Source organism: Crinia signifera, unplaced genomic scaffold (genome assembly GCF_055691185.1).
Source record: "Crinia signifera unplaced genomic scaffold, ASM5569118v1 HAP2_SCAFFOLD_122, whole genome shotgun sequence".
Taxonomy (NCBI): Eukaryota; Metazoa; Chordata; class Amphibia; order Anura; family Myobatrachidae; genus Crinia; species Crinia signifera.
In genome coordinates, this window is record NW_028142015.1 from 24,996 (window position 1) to 48,824 (window position 23,829).

A 23,829-nucleotide genomic window follows, 5' to 3' on the forward strand; every position below is an offset into this window, starting at 1 on the left:
CGTGGGCGCCGTGCTAGGAAAGCAGTACCAAAATATTTTTTGATAAATGGGCCCCTAGAAGTAATACAACTGGCAGCTGTATTCATCATTGACAAATGTAGTAAAATAACATTGACTTCCTTGTGAAATGTCCCCACAGAAAGAGCTTCAGAATCCGGAAGATGCCTGTGATGACATCATGATGTTAGAAGATGCCCAGCTTATTCCTTATCAAATTGGCGACGTCTTTATAAGTCATTCCCAGGAGGAAACTCAGGAGATGCTGGAAGCTGCAAAGGTTGGTATCTTGTGGAGGAAGAAGTGAACTGTTCATAGTATGCAGAAGCATTTATTCAGTGTCATTATTAATCATCAAAACACATCTAGAGGTCCTTAAGCTTTATGCAGTTCCTGTGTGTATGCATTTCCTTGTGTTGTATGATATCGCCCAGGCATTATGGAGTTTATCTTTCCTGGTTCATTTGTCTTCAAAGAATACTGCATTGTCCTGCTTACCTGCTGCCTGTCACATATACACTAAAGGGTCATGTTATAAATGGTAGACAATGTCTAGGTCGACACATTGACAAAAGGTCGACATGATTTTTTCACTATTTTTGGTGTCTGTCGACATGGACACCGTATAAGTGTGTGACTTCTGCACTTTTCATGCTTCAGGCACACTATTATATTCCCACTCTATATGAAAACTATTCAAGTTCCCAACCCTGCTCTTCACTGGGGTCAGACCGAGACCCGGAGTTTTTCCAGCTTTATAAAACCGGGCATTTTCCCAGGTCGTCAGTAAAAAAAGGGTATTATTCTTTGTATTGGAAGTGTGCTTTACTGCTGACTCGTTCTCAGAGTATGCGTATCTGAATACACCTGTTTTAGTTCTAGTGATAGACCTACATATACCAGCACTGACTGATACATTTAACATGAAGGCTTATCTGAGGAAGGTGTTACCAAGGATAGAGGAAAATAAAAACTGCTCTGACATGATGGTCAATGCCAAAATTCCATTGGCTTCATTTTCCAAAGACTTTTACAATATCAACCGGTGTCTCTAAGAAAGCCATGGTCATAGAAAATACTTACTGGATTTAGGCTGTGGGATGAGGTTAGTTGCCCATGGTAATTTACAATTGCCAGTGATGCTAGCAGTCATCCAGGATTTTTTTTTTCCTGTCCTGGGCAAAAATTTGGGTTTATTGAATTAATTGAATCAGACAAAAATCATGAGAAAAAAAAAACACATGCATCTCTTATTTCTCTTGAAATATTATCGGGGCTATTGGCTATGCCCCTCCTCTCACTTCCTTTCTGTTCTTATTCGCACCCTGACTATTTTTTTCTCACTTCCTAATTTTTTTTTTCAACTTCCCAACCATTCCCATACTTTCCTTATACCATCTTATAAGTTGCATCAATATACGGTAGAAGCAACACAAATGTTTATACTATTTGGAAATGTACTTTATTTTAGGGATAGCCATCGTTGCCATTGCCATCGATGGCAATTCTGCAACTGACCATCGATTAGTGCTAATCTATGCTATGGATGACCATCGATATTTTTACATATCGATGGTCATCCATTGTGTTCGATTGATTGGTCTGTGAGGCAATCAAAACATGGGGGCTGGGCTTCGTGGGTGTCAGGGGCGGAGCTATGCTCCGTGTCCCGGCACTTTAAAAAAAAAAACGGCAAAACATCGTTTTGCTGTACCATCGATGGATGGAAATCATCTGCTTCTCCCCCACCGATGGCTAAAGTATTCGACATCGGCCATGAACCATCGATGATTTTGAATCATCGATGGCCATCCCTGCTTTATTTTCTATGCTTGTGACAGCATTGCATGCCGGCCTTGTTCTCTATTGCATTGTACACAGACTCACACTCTGTTCACCTGGAATTACCAGTTAATAACCATTCTACTAAAAGCTGAACTCCTCCTTTGCAGAATGCTTTTATGTCAGATGTGTTTTCTTTTGTTGCTCAGCAGATAAGATACTTTCCATACATTAGATAACTGTACCTACACTGCAGATCTGTTGCATCTAAGGACAGTGATAAACTGCAAATAAGCTGAACAATATATTACTATGAAGGGGAAGGCTCCATATACACTTTTATGGACACTTCACCATGATGTACTGCCAGAACCTTACATGATGCAGGGTAGAAAAACATTGCACCAAATGTAATAGGGTGGGAGAATCAGAAAAGTGAGAGATTTTGGGAGCGCTTTCCCTCTTGTTTTTAAAGCGGCAATCAATTACATGGCAAAATCCATGTGGTTTATCAGTGTAAATGATTGCTGCTTTAAAAGAAATGGGAAAACCTCTCTCAAACTCTCCCTTTCTGATTCTCACACCCTATTACATTTGGACCATTGTTTCCTATGTATGCTTCGCATAGTTTGGAGCATAAATAAGCACAATTCTGTTGATTTCTCAATTTTATTAACTCATAGGTGTGTACACACTGTACAAGCGATATATCTGTGAACGGTGGCGTCCACAGATATATCGTGTCAGATGTGCAACACAGCCGATGCCCGATTATATATGAAGATCTAGGGGCATCCTGCTGTTTTTATGGGCGATCCACCGACTGCCCTTACAGCTGCCCGGGAGCTGCTGGTGATTGTCAGCTCAGTGGGCAAGCGCATGCAAATGTATGGAGAACACACTGCCCAATTGTTCTGCAGATTTATCTACCAGTGGTTACCCAGCTCTACACTACTGAATGGTTTATGTGACTATCTTGCTTTTTGGATGTTAACCCCTAATTGTGCTGACTAATGTCCAATCTACAAAGTTGATTGCTTCAATTTCAAATTAATTTTCATGTAACCATTGCAAAGTCTTGTGCTGTCCTGTGACACCAATAATAAAGTGTAAGTTCAGTTGGTCGGATGTCTTCTGTGATTCATGGCATGGGAGCTGGGCACTGTTATACACCTGGAATGAGTAAATGTGTTTTCTTACAGTTTTTATATCACTCTGTGGGGTTTATCTAGTAAGATGGATTTCTATCGAAGATGGATTGTTGCTATGGGCAGCCAATCAGAATTTATTTATTTAGCACCTTTTAGATCTGGAAGATTATGGTATCTGATTGGCTGTCCATAGCAACATCCCATCTTAGTAAATTAAGCGGTGTGTGTTAACATATTGTTCTTTCTTTCTATACCAGAAAGAATTGGAGGAAGAAATAAAATCTTTGCAGTCGAAAGTAGAATCTATACTTCGGGTTCTTGCAGATCTCAAAGTGCATCTTTACGCCAAGTTTGGAAACAATATCAACCTGGAGGCAGATGAGAGCTAAATAAAGTTTTTTTTTTTCTTTTATTTATTCCTCTTTTATTGATCATACACAAATAAAAAAAGAATAGCTTATCTTCTTGTGTCTGTGGGATTGTATGATTAGTGCTTCTGCCTAAAAGCTTGTTACAGGTTGAGAATCCCTTATCCAATTTATTCCGAAAACTATGCATTCCAGAATTTTTTTTTTTTGCTGAAAACTTACTGGGGATATGTGTAACAGCACTACTGGGGACATGTGTAACAGCACTACTGGGGACATGTGTAACAGCACTACTGGGGACATGATATGAAACTGGCACTAAATATCTGCAAGGAAATGACTGGTTGGTATTCAGTGTCTGAGATTGTACACAAACTTTGTTTCATGATTTGAAACCTTGTTTTATACACACAAATATATTTTATTTGTGCATTTCATGTGTTTGATATGTTTTACAACATAATGCAAGATCATTGAAATATAAAAATATTCTGAAATATAGAAATAATCCTTTATCCAAAATTCTTCTGGTCCCGAGAATTTTGGATAAGGGTTACTCAACCTGTATCTCCAATGTGCTGACATCAAAAGATGAGTTAGTTCTCAGAGACAATCATTCTGAGGATCTGGCCAATCAATCCTTGAAACACCTGTCATAGCAATGATAACAAAGAATGTATCGGCAGGAAGAAACCTACAGATCCTTCTATCCTCTTTTGTGTGTTTTTTATTGTTTTAGATGAAAGCCCTGACAAATAGCCGTATAAAATCTTATTTTAAATTTCATTTAAAAACCCTCACTACACCCTGCTGGGATACTATTAACCCTTTGAGTGCAAACATAGATTATATTTCCTGTATAAGGTAAACCTTACAGGTCATTAGGTACACCCAGCTTTTGCCCCATTTCTTATGGGGGGGGGGGGGTCTGTGGGTGGGAGGGGTTAATTAGCTAGTATAGATAGTGGGGTAGGGGTAAGATGGGATCCAGGTATGTCTGAGTTGGGGATAGGTTACACAGGGTGGGGGTTATGGGAATTAGGAGCTTTGCTTTGGACAGTGTTTTTTTTTGATGGTTAGGAATGTTTTTATAATATCCTGTTATCCTTTGATCTAAGGTACCCAAATGGTGCCTTCGATTACCAGCACTCCTAATTCCCTAATATAATGGACAAGTTACCCCTATATCTGCCATATGTACTTATTTACCAACCATGTATATTGTTAGCGACTACTTGGCTGTTGCATACTGTGTAGCTTTTTTTTTTTTTTTACAATACATCCTTTTATATGTTTGACTTTCCCATCATTGCTTTGCACCAGTACCATACAATATGGTTCTTCATTACAGTAGAACCTTAAGGTGCCCATACGCTACTGCAATGTATCACATCGATGTACAACAATTATGGAACAGTAATTAGCCTAGTCTTTCTATATTGGTGACAGGCGCTTCAAAGAGTGATCGGCCCTTATTCTGCAAAGGCAAATTCCTTCTCAAATGGACAAAACCATGTGCACTGCAGGTGGGGCAGATGTAACATGTGCAGAGAGAGTTACATTTGGGTGAGTTATTTTGTTTCTGTGCAGGGAAAATACTGACTGCTTTATTTTTACACTGCAATATAGATCTCACTTTGAAATAAAACCCCACCCAAATCTAATTCTCTCTGCACAAGTGACATCTGCCCCCCCCCCCCCCCCCCCCTCTGCAGGGCACACGGTTTTGTCCATTTGAGAAGAAATTTGCCTTTGCGAGTGAACTAGAATAAGGGCCATCATCAACACTTCACTGCAACGCCATAATTAAGAACCTGCAGCTGGAAAAGTTCTGTATAGAGGTGCCATTCTCCTGTGTCTTCTTCCTCATTCCTCTGGTACTACAATGACCTTTAACCTGGGTACACAATGACAGACACCTCGCCCATTCAAGTGCACGTCTGTTATACTGTATATTGCAAGCCCATTGGCAATGTGTACCCCCAGGCTGGATGTAGCTCTACAGCTACCTATTGTAGGCAGAACTAAAGTTTTCATTGAGGTCTATTTTTACTGTAACCCTCACAACATTTGCAAAAAAGGTCATGTACATTGTGTCCATCTCACTGTTTTTGATTATTTAGCTATTGGAGAATGAATGGAACATCGTTCCCCTTGCATGAGTGCCATCTAGAGCAAAATAAATGACCTTGTTGATATGCCCGTTATTTTATAATGTCTATTAACTGTATGACCGTACTGGGAGCCCTTGCATTAGATTGTTCATACATGATGATCCGAGGACTCCATATTCTGTCCTTTAGCGTATACAGTATATGAGAAGCATTAGGAATAGTTTACCCATTTTTATTTTTATTGTTTAGTGACATCTAGGGTTATTCATTGTAAGCTATTACCAGTGCACTCGGTATTTACTAACCCAAGTATGAATGGTTGACATATCATCTTAATGAACAACAGGGTCTTGAGGTCCGTACGTACCACACAGTGCGACTTTGGCTATGAACAATTTGACTGTGTACAATTTCCATGGAACTCCCCAGAGGCCATAACCACTGATACGGACTACACCACTGATAATGACATTACACGCTCTGCAATTTTGACTAGGTACGAATTTGTTTATGTACAATTTTGACTAGATTGTACTATAGATTGTACACTTTCTAGTCAAAATTGTCTGTTTTTTTTTTTTCTTGAGATACCGACCGCACTGTATACACACAGTGCGATATGGACTATATAGTCTGTATCAGTAGTTCATATGATGTGATCAGGAAGTAGGGTACTTGTGTATTATCTGGGCGCCCAATTTTGTCATTGCACACCTAAAAATCGGTCGCATCACATCGCATGCGATGCAACGCGATTGGACCCGATTTTTCATTGTACAGGCACCCAGATGCCTGATTCCTATGGCAAATGCCCACCCAGACCCTGAAGCGTGGCGAGCAAAGCGGTACGCGTCCTCCGACCTTTTCATACCCCCACTATCCACGTCGGCGTGGAGTTGATTTTATATAGTGTGGCGATCCCGAAGCGTGGCGAGCGCACGTGGATTACTTCACATATATTTGCGGGGCTCGCCACGCTTCGGGCTCGGTGGCTCGCTGCGCTTGCCACACTATATAAAATCAACTCCACGCTGACTTGGATAGTGGGGGTATGAAAAGGTCGGAGGACGCATAACGCCGCCCCTCGCGGGATCACTGCACTCGCCACGCTTAGGGTTGGCGTTAACAATGGGGGGGGGGCATTTAACATAGTAATTACCCATCAGGGTGGGTGTACAATCAAAAATCGGGTCTGGGGAGGGCATTTAACATGGGAATAAGCCCGAATCGGGTATGATCACGTCGCACGCGACGCAATATAAAAATTGTACAGTCGGGTTTTAAAACCCCTGAAATCGGGTCCCATCGCATGCCTTAGTTAGTGGCATGCGATTCAAAAATCGTGCGCCCAGATAATACACAAGTAATGGAAGTAGTCTGACAATTAAAGACTGTCCTAAAATAGGTGGTTGATTACGTCTAGTGCTAATGGCACATGTGAATAGTATAGAATTGGCATATCCAAACTACGGCCATCCAGCTGTTGTGAAACTACACATCCCAGCATGCTTTGCAATAGTTTTAGCATTCTCTAATAGCAAAACTGTGGCAAGGAATGCTGGGACTTGTAGTTTCACAACAGCTGAAAGGGCCACAGTTTGGACATGCCTGGTATAGAAACATCAATTGTTAAATGGATATATGGGTGTTTTACTTGAGGCACTTCGCTAATTGAGATCTGTAAATATAAACTCTAATCACGTCTCCATTGAAATGAAAAATCAGCCATTGTACCAGGCAATTGGTTTAGCTATATAAATGTAATCCCTCACAAATTCCCACACACATGGGTGAGGGACCCAGAGATGACATTGTCACACCATAATGAGGTTACATTCAAAAAACTAGCAGCAATACAAAAAATATATACATTGTTAAATGTGACATACAGTATCATACATACATACATATATATACTCTTAGTATATCACTAGCATGCCGCACTGGGCTTCCCAGCTTATGATGGTTTTCTGGGGTGCCGCACCCTGCACCTAGATATAGTGCTAGGGACCCCCAATATACAGAGAAGCCTTGACGCGGCTTGGGGGCATAGCATACACCTGCGCAGGTATATGTAACCAATATCTCTGAATTCTATTATCATGTAGTGTTCTAGATTGGTTACTAGCATAGCTCAGTGTGCTGAGGAAAAAATGTCTTGTTTTACTTATCTTTAATGAACCCTTACATCATGAGATAAATACAGTGCTACTGCTTTAATAAGGATTTATTATAATTAATAAAGATAATGCTTTTATCATTGCAACAAGTGTGGTATATTATTTTAAGATCTATAATAAAGGCTAACTATGCCTCACCTCTATGAGGATAAGTATTGTCAATGACCATTAGAGGCAGCTAGATGGACCAAATTACTCCTTTGTGTGCTAAAATAGGTAAACAGAAACTGAAAGCAATTTCTGCAGGGACGCTGATCTGTTTCAAACTGGATATGGAGAGAGGGAGCTGTGAGGACAGATTGGAGGTAGGAGCAGATAGGGACTAGGGGTGGGGTGGAGCTTTTGTGGGCTAAAAACTGTCACAGCTCAAAGTGAAAGTACATTGCAGAAGCTGTCACTGTGATGGGCTTTTATCTAGTGCAAAATAAGTGTGGTGCAGGCAACTAGCCCTCCCTTTCCCTTCTAACATAGGGACTGCATTCAGGTATACAGTTTAAAGGGAATTCCTCACCCCTATTAATATTACACCTTATGGAATTATAAACCATCTAGGGCAGTTGTTCCCAACCTCTGACCTCAAGTACCCCCAACAGTGCAGTGCGACCGCTGCGACCCCTGTAGCTACGCCACTGCTCATTGCCGCCTCCAGCTTCAATCACCCCCGCAGTGGTAAGCCTATTAACATCAGGTATAGGGTATCATGCCAAACCAAATTCATTATATATATGATAATTTGCCCATGTAGCCATGTGGGCAAAACTGAATGTACCCTGCGAGAGCGGATGGCGGGCCACCGCTCCGCGATAAAAAAGGCCACTAATGTATCGTAGTACTGCCATGCTGTGTCCAGCCTTGGCAAAATGCCTTGCCACAGGCTGGTCACCGGTACTGATGTTGTAATTCTCTACGTATTTTAAAACTTTTGTAAATGTTTGTATTTGTTTTTGTTGTGTGTGTCTATATATAGACACACACACACACACACAGTGTTACACGTGTGTGTGTGTGTGTATGTGTGTGTGTGTGTATATATCCAGCCGGCACTCTGCTCAATAAACACAACTTGGTCTGGAGCATGTCATCCACATTACAGCGGTAATATATCCCAGCACTCGGACATGCTTCATACGGACACTCAAAGAAATTAAATACTCAGACACTGAGGCTTGTCAGCAACGTTTCAATGCTCATCAAACATTGTCATCAGGCTGATGCACATAAAATAATTGCCTGTTCCTTACTTTGATTTTATTTATTAATAATTCTCTGTGCGGTGCGGTGTGGTGTTCCTTGAGAGGGGGAAGCCAGGAGAGAGCTGCGTTTCTGCGTAGCAGCCGTTTTGCTGCCTCAAAGATTTGCCGGCCAAAACCCTACTGCGCCCGCCCTGCACAGAATTTCAGAGAGCCTGGGAGCGGACACGGTGACACTATTACTGCTGCCACCGCCGTTAACATGGCAAGCGGCCCGACTATAGCCGCTTGTCAGCGCCAGGACAGACATAACATAAGCTTTGCATTATGATTAGTTTTTTACTGCTTCCGTCGTTAATGTCCGTCTGTGTCTGCCGGGAGCGTGAGAGGGGACGCGGTGATGCGGCCGTGCCAACCAATGGCGGAGAGGCGGCTGCCGCATCGCCGCGTCCCCTCCCACGCTTCCAGTAATGCTGTGCGCGGCAGGCACAGAAGGGAATTAACGGCGGCGGCAGCAGTAAAAAAGTAATCATATTGCAAAGCTTATGTTATGTCTGTCATGGCGCTGACAAGCGGCTATAGTCGGGCCGCTTGTCATAGTAATATATGTGTGGCAGTCCACCCCAGAGGTGTGACTGTGCCACAAGGATTTAATTGCAGCCAATGCTGCTGTTAGGAAAGACTGCAGCTTCATAGACACTGCAGGGATGTGAGGGGTTAACAGACCCAGCTCACATCCACGTGCAGAGAACCTGACACCCCCCTGATTAGCTGGCTGAGGGAGCGTGAGGAGGAACTGAAACTGAAACTGATGAGAGGGAGAAGTCTGCAGCAGCGTGAGAGAGAAGAGACTCATGTGCTGCCAGCCAGAGAGGAGACACTGTGTAGTGTGTGTCCAGTAGCCAGAGCTGGGCAGCGTGAAGTGCAGCAGCCAGGAGAGACCAAGAGAGAGAGCATCAAAGCAGAGCAGTGTGCTGGATATGTGAAGAGCAGCCCAGAGAGTAATGGGAGAAGAGGACAGCTTGTAGCTTGAACCTGGAAGCAGGCAGAAGAGTGACCCTGCAGAGGGAGAGAGGAGAACAGTGGAGAGGCACACATCAAGACCCATACCCCTGCATGTGATACAGAGAGCTGGGAGCCGCATGGTGGTGCATGGTGCACCTGGAGACACAAGAGCAGCACAGCTGGTGGTCCAACTGGCAGGAGCCAGCAACATATAAGGTACTGGAGTGCTCTATACCCCACCCAGCCTGTACCCATATTGCCCCATCACAGATTTCCCAAGTCACCCCCAGCTACAGGGATATTGTGTTGTCCCATTGCTGTCCTGAAAGCCCTGCACCAGGCATCCAGTGAGACTCCTTGCTGTTAGAGCTTTATAAAAGAGAGTGTGCCTGAAGCCTGTCTTTTTGCCTTTAAATACAAGCGGTTACCCTAGGTAACGGGAATCGGCTTGTCCCTCTCTGAATGAGGATTGTTTTATTGATATCTCTAAAAGTAGTGTGCACACTGTTAGGGCCTAATTCACCTGTGAGGATTTGTGCGTCGTGGGACCATGATTGCTCTCAGGAACTGCGTGTGATATCTGAGACTGTAGTTAAAGGGTGTGCAGCGCCACCCATTGGACACCTTGAGTTATAGTATTACAGGTGTAGTGAAGCATTCTAGTGATGTCATATTATTGTCTTTAATATTTCTCTCTTTGATGTCATTTTCTTTGTGGTTGTTTTTTTGTCTTGTTTATTGATGTTTGCATATGTGTAGGAGTATATCACAGCGACTAGTGCAGTTGTTTTTCTTCAATAAATATTTGTCGCTGTTTCCCGAAGTAGCGTTGTCTTTTGTGGGTCCCTTGGGTTGTGCCGTTCCCTGCCACAGGTTGCCCAGCAGAAACCGCGAAGAATCCAGAAGCCGCCGCCGTCACCAGCTCCAGATTAAGGTACGCCATCTTGCACCACACCATACAGGGGCACTGTCACACTTGGCGTCTACGAACAGGATTGCACAAGACCCCTGTGAACGGCAAGATGTGGCGATCGCAGTACACAGAACCGCAGGAGATGCGAAGAACCGCCACTCCACCAGCCCAAGCCAATCAGAACGCGATTGGGGCCATCATCGGAGCGATGACCGAAATGACCAGGATGATCCGTGAGATGCGTCAGGAATGGGCGGAGGATGAAAAGGAAAGACAGCGACGTGAATGTGGCGGAAGGCGCAGACAGAAGCGGAATCCCCCATGGAGGTCAGGACAACTACCCACTGACCGAACCAATGTATGCCCACAGACCGTGAGAAGACACAGGACAGGAGGTCCACCGGCAGTGTTTCAGAACACGGCAAGAGCATCCGGTGTGATATCGTCGAGGGGTAGACCACGAGCCAGCCCAAGAAGAATTGCAGGTCGTGTCCTGTGGTTTGATGTACCACGCGGGTATGGCTTCATTAAACGCGCAGATACCGGCCGTAGCGTGTATGTGCACTATACCGCCATTCAGCATGCCGATCCCCAAAATAGCTTCCGGAGCCTGAGCAACGGTGAGGCTGTAGAATTCGAATTGACAAGCGGGAAGAAGGGCACCAAGGCCGCCAACGTGACCGGGCCAGATGGCACACCAGTGCAACGTAACAGACGCGCTCCAGAGCACTATCCACACCATCGAGAGCCTCCACCGTACTATCAGCAAGAGTACAGCCATGGTGGAAGTAGAGCCGAACCAAGGGAGATCAAGTGCGAGAATGAAAGGGTTAGCGTCAAACGCCCTCGACCAGGACAGATGCCCCGCCCACCAGAACCTGAGATCACAAGGACAAGCGAGAAACCGGTCATGTGGAGTGAGGCAGTTCACCAGAGGCAGCAAGCAGTGACTAGGCCTCAACTTGCAGAGCCAACAAGAGAGTACGTCCCTAGAATGGATGATGCCGGTTACCGAGCGGCGAACCTAGGGCCAAGAACTGCCAGAATGGCTGAACCAGAGAGAAACCCCAAAATTGTGGTCCATACGGCCGTGACAGAGACCGTGGAGCCATCAGAAGTGGAACCAGCTATACCGTTGCCTGAACCCAAGGCCAAGATAGAACCAGCAGAGAGAGTTGAAAAGGCTGAGACCTGTTTCATCAATGGGAAGCCTGTAACGGACGGCGAGTACACGACCATCTCTGGGGAAGAATTTGCCTTCCAGATACAGCAGGCGATTCTGCGATCCAAGAGGCAAGATCGAGAGGCGAGACGTGCTTAAGTGCCGGTCGTATGCCGTGAGAGTGGGCGCCATCCATGGACGTCGATGAAGCACCTGGACCGCAGAGGGATGGGAGACCTGTGGCGGAGGGATGGTTGACCCGGGGAGCCCACATTAGATATCAGGTGATAGGGAGTAATTTGACATTTGTATTATTATGTAAGTGTTTGCAATTTTTTTTATTTTTGCCATTAGGATGTTTATTGACAGGACTTTGTCAAGTAGTTATTGGTCCGGGTAAGTTGCCTGCGGACAGGCAAATTTCTAGCAGGGAGGTATGTGGCAGTCCACCCCAGAGGTGTGACTGTGACACAAGGATTTAATTGCAGCCAATGCTGCTGTTAGGAAAGACTGCAGCTTCATAGACACTGCAGGGATGTGAGGGGTTAACAGACCCAGCTCACATCCACGTGCAGAGAACCTGACACCCCCCTGATTAGCTGGCTGAGGGAGCGTGAGGAGGAACTGAAACTGAAACTGATGAGAGGGAGAAGTCTGCAGCAGCGTGAGAGAGAAGAGACTCATGTGCTGCCAGCCAGAGAGGAGACACTGTGTAGTGTGTGTCCAGTAGCCAGAGCTGGGCAGCGTGAAGTGCAGCAGCCAGGAGAGACCAAGAGAGAGAGCATCAAAGCAGAGCAGTGTGCTGGATATGTGAAGAGCAGCCCAGAGAGTAATGGGAGAAGAGGACAGCTTGTAGCTTGAACCTGGAAGCAGGCAGAAGAGTGACCCTGCAGAGGGAGAGAGGAGAACAGTGGAGAGGCACACATCAAGACCCATACCCCTGCATGTGATACAGAGAGCTGGGAGCCGCATGGTGGTGCATGGTGCACCTGGAGACACAAGAGCAGCACAGCTGGTGGTCCAACTGGCAGGAGCCAGCAACATATAAGGTACTGGAGTGCTCTATACCCCACCCAGCCTGTACCCATATTGCCCCATCACAGATTTCCCAAGTCACCCCCAGCTACAGGGATATTGTGTTGTCCCATTGCTGTCCTGAAAGCCCTGCACCAGGCATCCAGTGAGACTCCTTGCTGTTAGAGCTTTATAAAAGAGAGTGTGCCTGAAGCCTGTCTTTTTGCCTTTAAATACAAGCGGTTACCCTAGGTAACGGGAATCGGCTTGTCCCTCTCTGAATGAGGATTGTTTTATTGATATCTCTAAAAGTAGTGTGCACACTGTTAGGGCCTAATTCACCTGTGAGGATTTGTGCGTCGTGGGACCATGATTGCTCTCAGGAACTGCGTGTGATATCTGAGACTGTAGTTAAAGGGTGTGCAGCGCCACCCATTGGACACCTTGAGTTATAGTATTACAGGTGTAGTGAAGCATTCTAGTGATGTCATATTATTGTCTTTAATATTTCTCTCTTTGATGTCATTTTCTTTGTGGTTGTTTTTTTGTCTTGTTTATTGATGTTTGCATATGTGTAGGAGTATATCACAGCGACTAGTGCAGTTGTTTTTCTTCAATAAATATTTGTCGCTGTTTCCCGAAGTAGCGTTGTCTTTTGTGGGTCCCTTGGGTTGTGCCGTTCCCTGCCACAGGTTGCCCAGCAGAAACCGCGAAGAATCCAGAAGCCGCCGCCGTCACCAGCTCCAGATTAAGGTACGCCATCTTGCACCACACCATACAGGGGCACTGTCACATATGTCAGTGCGACGGGCCAGACCTAAGTGTCTCGCGGGCCGGGCCGCCTGTTGCCCACCTCTTTTCTAGAAGATAATAGACAATATCTGATTGGTTTCCCAGAGCAATATTCCATCTGAAATAGATCTCCCATCTTAGTACATGTCCCCTATATAGTATGACACGATAGGCTACTTCATGTCTTTGTCTTACCTGAGGTCTTCCCGGCATTCTATAAACCTCTGGTGGTCACAGTGGGTGGAAGTGGTTCCTCACTCCATGTGGCATTACGTGAATTTTGGCTCAATCCGTGTGGCATTACGTGAATTTTGGCTCAATCCGTGTGGCATTATGTGAATTTTGGCTCCATCCATGAGTCATTATGTGAATTTTGACACAATCCATGTGGCGTTATGTCAAATTTGGCTCAATCCATTTGGCATTATGTGAATTTTGGCTCAATTCGTGTGTTATTATGTGAATTTTGTCACAATCCTTGTGGCACTATGTGATTTTTGACACAATCCATGTGGCATTATGTGAATTTTGGCTCATTCCATTTGGAATCATGTGTAAGGGGCAAGTATAATGGGGTCTCGTATTCTGTTGCATAATGTGTAGAAGTTGTATATGGTGTGGTACATTACACTCAAGGACACGCCCCCTGTTGGGTGGCCATACCCCCTTTTCTGGAGCGCGCCTTCGGTGCGCGCACAACTACATCCTTCACTTTTGTCGCCATGGTGGGCCTGCTTATTTTAAATGCCAGGGCATATTTTTAATCCTATTCTCACCCTCTCTCTGCCGCTCTCTTAGCATTTACACTGGCGCTACTAACACCGCCCCTCCCCCACCTAAACCCTCTTTTATCACGGTGCCCCCCCTGTTATTTTATCCTGGATCCGCCCCTGAGTGGGGCCCTGTTCTACACAAGGGCCTACCACTCTCCACCTCTGCAAGGCTGGACTCCAAGGACTAAACACAGACACACACAGCAGTGGAATTATTTCCTGATTATGTACCTGTTTAAATTGGAAAATTGGTTCTGAAATACCATCTGATGTAATGCTGTGTACACACGGGAGAGATACTGTATATTGCTCAGCCATATATTGCTGAGCAATATATGGCTGAGCAATATATTGCTCAGTTTCTCCTGTTCATCAGCGACCAGAGATGGTCGCTGATGAAAAAGAAACTGCCCGGGGAGCCGGCAGTGGTAATCAGCTGGTCCCAGGAGCATGTTCCTGCGACCAGCGATCACTACAGGGGTAAAAACGCAAGCGCGCACCCGGCGATATATCGCCAGTGCACACTCCCATTGCGGGCAATATGGTCGCTCAGCAACCATATTTCCCTCGATTTTGGACAAAATCGCCCCCGTGTGTACGCACCTTAAGAGTGACAGTTCGAACTCAGAACATAGGGGACCTATTCAAGGCCACTCTTATGATAAAGGCTCTATAATAGAGAATTTTTCTCCTTTTGACCAAATACAAGGTCAAAACCATATATAAATCTACCGTTAGAGGAATTCATCCCACACCATTGGATAATTAAAGAACACATGAAAATTCCCAGCCTAAAAGGCACAAATACATTTAAGATAATAAAAAAACTCTGATAAAGTTCCTAACCGGAACGAAACACATTGGGGGTGACATTCTATGGTTTGCGCTAAATGCACATGTTTTTTTCGCGCACCACATCGCCGCAAATCGCACTTTTTAAAATCGCACTTTTCAGTCAAAATTCGCATATTTAATGTGATGCGTTTTTGAGGCTGAAAAGTGCGAAGTGGTGTGATTTGCGGCGAATTGGTGCGCTGTCTTTAGTCCTGAAAATGTGCGATTTTCATGTCTGAAAATCGCACATTTTCAGGAAAGCGCAAAAAAAAAACGAACGCGGGGTCCCCCGCCCGAGCATAACCTGCCCCGGGCTTACTGAGCCGGTGCTGGTGACATAAAATCAGGGTCCCCGACAAATAGGGGTCCCCTTGATTTCATGAAACCAGCACCAGGCTCAAGGTCCGGCGCTGGTTCCCAAAATACGGGGGACAAAATGACTGGGGGTCCCCCGTATTTTAAGAACCAGCACCGGACACAACCAGCCAGCAGGGTAATGCCACAGCCGGGGGAAACTTATTATATAAGCTCCCGCGGCCAAAGCATTAACCCCCTGGCTGGTCAGCATGGGCAGGGGTCCTGGGGAAGTGGGGACCCCCCAAATGAAGGGGTCCCCCCCCTCCAGGACTTACCAGCCCATGCTGATAGTCCGGGGCTGTCCCCGATGCCCCTGGGCGGTGGGCATCGGGCTGATGGCTTGTGTAAAAAAAAAGAATTAAAACTATTGTTTTGTACTGGCGAACTATGAGTCCCAGCAAGCCTACCCCGCATGCTGGGACTTGGAGAACCACAAGTCCCAGCATGCGGGGCATTAAAGGGCCCCTATTTGTCGGGGACCCTGATTTTATGTCACCAGCACCGGCTCAATGAGCCCGGGGCTGGTTATACTCTGGCGGGGGACCCCGCGCTCGTTTTTTTTTTATTTTAACCCTTTATTTTATTTTTTACAGCAGAACCCTGCACAGAACATTGCGATCTGTGCAGGGTTCTGCCTTTTTCGCCAAACAGAACCTGGTCTGAAATACGTGCGCTAATTAGACACCTAAAAAGTGCGATGTGCAAATGCGCATTGCATTAAATAAGCGACTTGTATACTTTTCTGTACGAAAACATCTGGATGCGATAAAAATGCGAATTAATCTCGCACTTTTACTCCGCATACCTTAACGCACATAATATGCGATTTCTGTCCCTTAGCGCATCCTATTAAATATGCGTTTTGATGGAAAAATGCGATATCGCCATTTTGTAGTCTAATTAACGCCAAAAAACGCAAATCGCATCCCATAGAATGTCACCCTGGGTGTTGATCAAAATAAACGGAGAATCATTCCAGAAAATCAGGAGCTACAAGTGTTTCTTTCTTTTATTCTATTTTATTATATATTAGAATGGACATTACATATTGTACATAGAACGCTAGAGACACTATTGTGGGTAGTGGATATATATATATATATATATATATATATATATAGTCCACAGTGACCGGTACTCCCTAAGCATCCATCCAATGGTATCTTACCCGGTGCCTTCCTATTAGGAGCAAGTCCTTTGGATACAGGTTTGTAGGCAAGAAGGTGGCACTCCAGGATTTGAATGAGTGAAAAAAAAGCAATTTATTTGCTGTACAAGTCCTCCTGGAGGACGAAGTCCCCAGATGACGAAACCGGTTGGGCGTGGCCTAAACTGACAACGTTGTTTTGGAGTTCCTGACCACGGAGGCCCTGGCGGTGGCGAAAAGGCTGGTCCCGGCTATTCAAGTCGTTGGTGCACCGTGTTGGATATCACTGTGGCAAGCTGTTTGCTGTTATCTATGATGTATGTGAGCCTGCACTTTTAGTAAAATTTGTTTTACACTTTGCTCATATCTGCGCTTTTTCTCCAATTTCTTTCTACATATATATATATATATATATATATTTAAACTAAATATATATTTTAAAGCCATAATCAATATTTGACTGAAGTATTAGTATAAAAAAGTAATACAGTAGTAAAAATATTAGAGAATTCTAAAAACAAGTAATTACCCTTAGACTGTCAGGCGAAATCTAGTATGGAAATACATTACATGCAGAGGTGTAACTAGAACTTTGTGGGCCCCATAGCAAAATTTATAATGGGGCCCCCCTAACTCAGGTCTCTACCATTGCGCGTCGCACCGTGAGTGAGACACACCGCATTATGAAACACACCGCAAAGCTCATTACACATTATGCGACACACCACAAAGTCCATTACACATTATGCGACACACCGCAAAGCCTGTTACACATTATATGACACACCGCAAAGCCCGTTACACATTATGCGACACACCGAAAAGTCCATTACACATTATGCGACACACCACAAAGCCCATTACACATTATGCGACACACCGCAAAGCCCATTACACATTATGCGGCACACCGCAAAGCCCGTTACACATTATATGACACACTGCAAAGCCCGTTACACATTATGGGACACACCGAAAAGTCCATTACACATTATGCGACACACCGCAAAGCCCGTTACACATTATATGACACACTGCAAAGCCCGTTACACATTATGGGACACACCGAAAAGTCCATTACACATTATGCGACACACCGCAAAGCCCAGCACACATTATGCAACAGTTACAAACTTACCAATGTTCTTTCTTCTTCTGTCCCACGCTGTTCCTCAGGCACCGCGGCTCGTCTGCATCACAGGTGTGGGAGTACGAGAGGCCTTTGCACCATCACATTACTGCTGGGCAGTACATGTGGGAGCATGGGGGTCCATTTAATAATGTGACAATAGCTGGAGTGGGGGAGCAGGTGTACGTGCTGCTGCAGGACCACCATCAGGTGGATAAATGGGACTGGTGCATCAGACCCAAAAACAAGGGGCATGGCAGGAGATTGTGGACCCAGATACAAAGCTCCTGAACTGCAGGAGACTGGAGACTGCTGTTATTTCCGCCCCCCCTAGGACTGTCTCTGCTCTGAGTCAAGCAGATCGGGGACTGGCAGCCAAACACTTATCCCTTTCACACCACCTTGTTGAACCTGGTTTATTCCCACATTGTCACCATCAATACAGTATGCTTGGAGATTACATTATCTCCAAGAATCCTTAGTCTGCCAATAAGGAGCCTTTTAGGTATGACCCAGGTCCACCTTTCACACAACAGCTAATCTGATTGTACGACGTGATACGGTCATATTGTCTACAGCATTTAGGTCTACAAGCATTAGGTCTACACCACTAGGTCGACCTGCATTTAGGTAGACATGCATTTAGGTCGACATGACTGAAGGTCATTAGGTCAACTTTTATAAGGTCATTAGGTTGCCATGGGGAAGATCGGCAGGCAAAAGGTCGACATGGGATCATTTGACTTTTTTTTGAGCCGACATGTGCCGACAGGCGGTATTTCATGCCCTACAATCCACTAGGGCGTGGTGGGAGAATAAAATAGTGTGCCGAAAAAAAAAAACATGTCGACTTTTCCACTGTCGACCTAATGACCCTGTCGACCTTATACCTGTCGACCTAATGACCCTGTCGACCTAACACATGTCGACCTAATGACCCTGTCGACCTAACCCATGTCGACCTTCAGACAGGTCGACCTAAATGCAAGTCGACCTAATGGTGTGGACCTAATGCTTGTAGACCTAAATGCAGTCTGACGAATGATCCCATTCCTTGTACGACTGGGTAAACTCTTTCATGCTGAGCCAGGACCAGGGATGCACCAGCTTGTCCTAGCAATTACATGGGTCAGACAGTCAGTGTGAAAGGGGTATTATTGAGACAGCGCTGTGGCATTTTGAATTTGCAGGTCTCCTGAAGTAAATCGCAGCTCACGGACCGGCAGCCAATCAGGAGCGACTGCCGATCTGCGAGCAGGGATTAGTTCACTGACAGCAGTAGATTCAAAATGCTGCTGCCCTGTTTCTACAAGTGTGACACTACTGGGGAGCAGAGGAGCCTGGAGGGGAGGGGGTGGTTGCCGGGGACCGCAGCATGTGGAGGCGGCGGGGAAGGTTTCACCGTCAGCCGGCAGGAGGCTGGGGGAGGTGGCGGCCGTGGTGAGTGGCTGTGTCGGACACTGCCATCACAATTCACTCTCAGGATTCCTCCCTTGGCTGCCCCTCACTGTCAGTCCCCCACTGCCGTGCCAGAGGCAGCTAGGCAGACTCGTAGACAAGACAATCCCTCCTCGCAGACAGTCTCTCTTCTGGACTCGCGCCCCCTCCCATCCCCCCGCCCGGCTCCTCCCAGTCCTTACTCTCCCCTCCGGCGAGCTGCCCCATACAGGCGGCCGCGGCTCTCTTTAAAAAAAAAACTTAAGCATGGTGCAGGGGAGTGCTTGCTGTCCATCGGGCCCCCTCAGCCGCAGAAGTTCATTGGGAGTGCCAGAAAAAACGCAGGCGTGCCTAGGGAAAAAGCAGGTGTTTCGAGGCGTTTCAATGGAGGGTGTGTGACGTTAGCTCTGGCCTCGATCAGGCTGATTTCCTTGCAGCCGCTGAGTCCAGGGCTACGCACAGGCTGCCCATAGTGATGAAATCATTTGATGGTGAGTGAGCTGCCCATTAGCAGGTTTGGGAAGGTAGGAATTGTACTCGGCGGTGGCGGCTAACTATTAGCACCGTGCTACTAATTCACTGTCATGTGAGCAGATCTGAATCAGGCCCATGGCAGAGGAGGGAAAAGTCAACGGTGGAGGGATCTGTGCGCTTCTATCTATGTTGGTCACATTGAAGGGAAAGTAACATTGGCCTTATTGCTGCCTAAGAATAGTTCTGTTGCCCTTGGCAATGGTCAGGGGCGGAACTAGATATTCGTAGGCCCCATAGCAAACGTTTATAAGGGCCCCCTATTTAGTAACTGATGGTTATAAATGTATGTAAAACATATTACTGTTGTGGGCGAGCCTGGTAATGCATACTAAAGATGGGCAACCTTCATCTCTGGGCCCCATAGCAGCTGCACCCCTTGCACCTATGGTAGTTATGCCCTTGGCGATGATGCAGCTGTACCCAAACCTTAAGCGCAATGCCGTGTATTTAGGGCCCTGTTATGTGAGATATACAGGGATGTGTACACGCGTGTGTGTCATTTCCTCACTTCTGTCATTCACCCATTTCTATACTGTATAACAATCTTTATTTTGTCCCTGATTTATTACCTGAATCCACTGCACCATTATAGAGCACATAGGGAAACAGTTACTAAGATGGGAGTTCGATTCCACATGGGATGTTCTAGAACAGGGGTGGGCAATTATTTTGGCTGGGGGGCCGCTTAATAAAACCAGTAAATATTTGAGGGCCGCATACATTATATATTGTATGTGTGTATATATATATATATATATATATATATATATATATATATATATATATATATAATACATAGCGAGCAGCACTCCTTCTCCAAATCGTCAGCCGGGTGCCTTCCAGGTATCCCAGCTAAGGGACCCACATACAATTTCGCAGATGAGGCGGCACAACAGCAAGAAAGTAGTCGACAGCCTTTCTGTCGTCATCAACGTTTCGAGTTTTTATTACTTTTCTCTTCTTCAGGATACAAATTACAAAGTGAATATAAGCATCATAAATACCCCACACCACGTGCAAACAGTCACTGCCATTGGAGCACGTCAGGGGACGCCCACAATGACGTCACTCCTGAGCGCTACGCCAGCACGGCTGCATCTAATTACAACTAGATACAACAAAAACAAATACAAACATTTACAAAAGTTTTAAAATACGTAGAGAATTACAACATCAGTACCGGGCATATGCATTTATAGATATATATAACACACCTCATATGTTGCTAATCCATAATGCAACAATTATACATTTAATCATTAAATACGCCCATTTAAGATAGATAATCCAGACAGCTATTATAGGGTATATATTATAATGTGCTCGATTTACTATACGCAATACAAACATTGCGCAAACTGACAAGGTACATCCTGGCTGTACTGTTAGATACTTCATATAAAACAGTGGAGTCCAGCATACTCATTAAGACTGCCCGGGGACAATGTCCCCAACCTGTGAATCCACATTGATTCACGCTGCAATAATTTCAATCCCCGATCACCCCGTCGCAGACTGCTGAGAATGTGGTCTATTATAATGTATCGTAGTACTGCCATGCTGTGTCCAGCCTCGGCAAAATGCCTTGCCACAGGCTGGTCACCGGTACCCTTTTCCAAGGCCTTTTTTATCGCAGAGCGGTGGCCCGCCATCCGCTCTCGCAGGGTACATTCAGTTTTGCCCACGTAGCATAACCAAATTATCATATATATAATGAATTTGGTTTGGCATGATACCCTATACCTGATGTTAATAGGCTTACCACTGCGGGGGTGATTGAAGCTGGAGGCGGCAATGAGTGATCTACATGTAGTGCAATTTAAGCGACCCCTCCCACGCTTTTAGTAATGCTGTGCGCGGCAGGCATAGAAGGGCATTAACAGCGTCGGCAGCAGTATAAAAGTAATCATATTGCAAAGCTTATGTTATGTCTGTCATGGCGCTGACAAGCGGCTATAGTCGGGCCGCTTGTCATAGTAATATATGTCAGTGTGACGGGCCAGACCTAAGTGTCATGCGGGCCGGGCCGCCTGTTGCCCACCTCTTTTCTAGAAGATAATAGACAATATCTGATTGGTTTCCCAGAGCAATATTCCATCTGAAATAGAACTCCCATCTTAGTAAATGTCCCCCATAGAGTATGACACGATAGGCTACTTCATGTCTTTGTCTTACCTGAGGTCTTCCCGGCATTCTATAAACCTCTGGTGGTCACAGTGGCTCCTCACTAGTGTTATATTTTGGCAGGAGATCCCATATACCCCATACACCCTCATATACCCTAATATACCCCCAAATACCGCCATACACCTATATATACCACCATACACCCCCATAAACCCTCATATACCGCCATACATGCCATACACCTCTATATACCACCATACACCCCCATAAACCCTCATTTACCGCTATACACCTCTATATACCCCCAAATACCGCCATACACCTCTATATACTATCATACACCCCCATATACCCTAATATACCCTCATATACCGCCATACACCTCTATACCACCATAGACCCTGATAAACCCTTATATACCGCCATACACCTCTATATACCACCATAGACCCCCATAAACCCTCATATACCGCCATACACCTCTATATACCACCATAGACCTGCAGATCTATACACCTGCCTAATTGCCACTTCTCCCCATACCTGGTGGTGTATCTGGCGGTGAGGCCATGGCCAGTTATACACATTATTCTCCTCTTGCTGATAGACCAGTGATGCTGTACATATACTGATGTGCACCACTGGCTGCTGGGGATCCCGCCCTGTCCAACAGATTTGTATTGGATAGAATTGTCTACTCATTGGCCAAATACACTGCACTTAGTGTGAGCGACCCGCCATCTGCTGTGGAACTACACATCCCAGCATGCCCTGCCATAGTTTGCAGTTTATGTGTCTCAGACTGTATGCCAGCTTCACCAACTCATCATGTTGCGAATCAGTTTCCATTGTTGAACAATATTACCAGGGCCGGTTCTAGGGCCATTCCAATGGATCATCACACCTGGATGCAGTGCAGCCAGTGGTGTATTTATAATGGGTGCCTCTGACCAGCATTCTGTACAGCTCCCTCCTCATCTGTTGGTTCCCGGTGTGACTCCGTTGGATCTTACATGGCTGCAGCTACACATGTAGACCTAAGGGCTTCAAGACATTAAAATAGGAGGCCCAGCCTGTGAGTTTGCCTCTAGTTACATACTGTAGGGGCAGATGGATTAAGATGGCTATAACGTTTTTAAAATAACGGGTCCTGCTTCTCCTGCATAACGTGGAGAAGCAGGCACCCGTTATGGGGAAATGTATTGACCCCCCCCTCCAGTCGATAAAGAGAGCCGTTATGCCCAGCGTTAATGGCTCTACTTAGAAACATAGAAACAGAATTTGACGACAGATCAGTACCATTTGGCCCATCTAGTCTGCCCCTTTTTTACCCTTCAGGTAATCTCAACCCTTTTTAATCCTTATTTCTTTGTAAGGATATTCATATGCCTATCCCAAGCATGTTTACATTGTTCTACTGTCTTAGCCTCTACCACCTCTGATGGGAGGCTATTCCACTTATCCACTACCCTTTCTGTGAAGTAATTCTTTCTAACATTTCCCCTGAACCTACCTCCCCCAGTTTCAGTGCATGTCATCGTGTTCTATTACTTCTTTTCCTTTGAAGAAAATTTTCTCTCCTGTACTATGTTAAAACCCTTGATATATTTGAAGATTTCTATCATGTCCCCCCTTTCCCTTCTCTGCTCCAAACTATACATGTTAAGATCTTTTAGTCTTTCCTGGTACGTTTTGTGATGTAGGCCATGCACCATTTTAGTTGCCCTTCTTTGTACACTCTCTAATGTATTTATATCCTTCTGAAGATATGGTCTCCAGAACTGGACACAGTATTCCAGATGAGGCCGTACCAATGACCTATA

At 45.3% G+C, this 23,829-nt stretch overlaps 1 protein-coding gene and 1 long non-coding RNA gene across 2 annotated transcripts in view; one reads left to right on the forward strand and one right to left on the reverse strand.

The window, feature by feature from the left end:
• Positions 1-23,829, reverse strand: part of LOC146052764 (uncharacterized) — a 64,605-nt gene that overhangs the window by 12,011 nt on the left and 28,765 nt on the right. The window lies entirely within an intron of this gene.
• On the forward strand, positions 113-3,391 carry LOC146052761 (prefoldin subunit 4-like). The gene is made up of 2 exons (XM_083167946.1): positions 113-277; positions 3,188-3,391. Exons 1-2 carry the CDS (start codon positions 128-130, stop codon positions 3,317-3,319), a joined length of 282 nt encoding a protein of 93 aa, XP_083024072.1. The 5' UTR covers positions 113-127; the 3' UTR covers positions 3,320-3,391.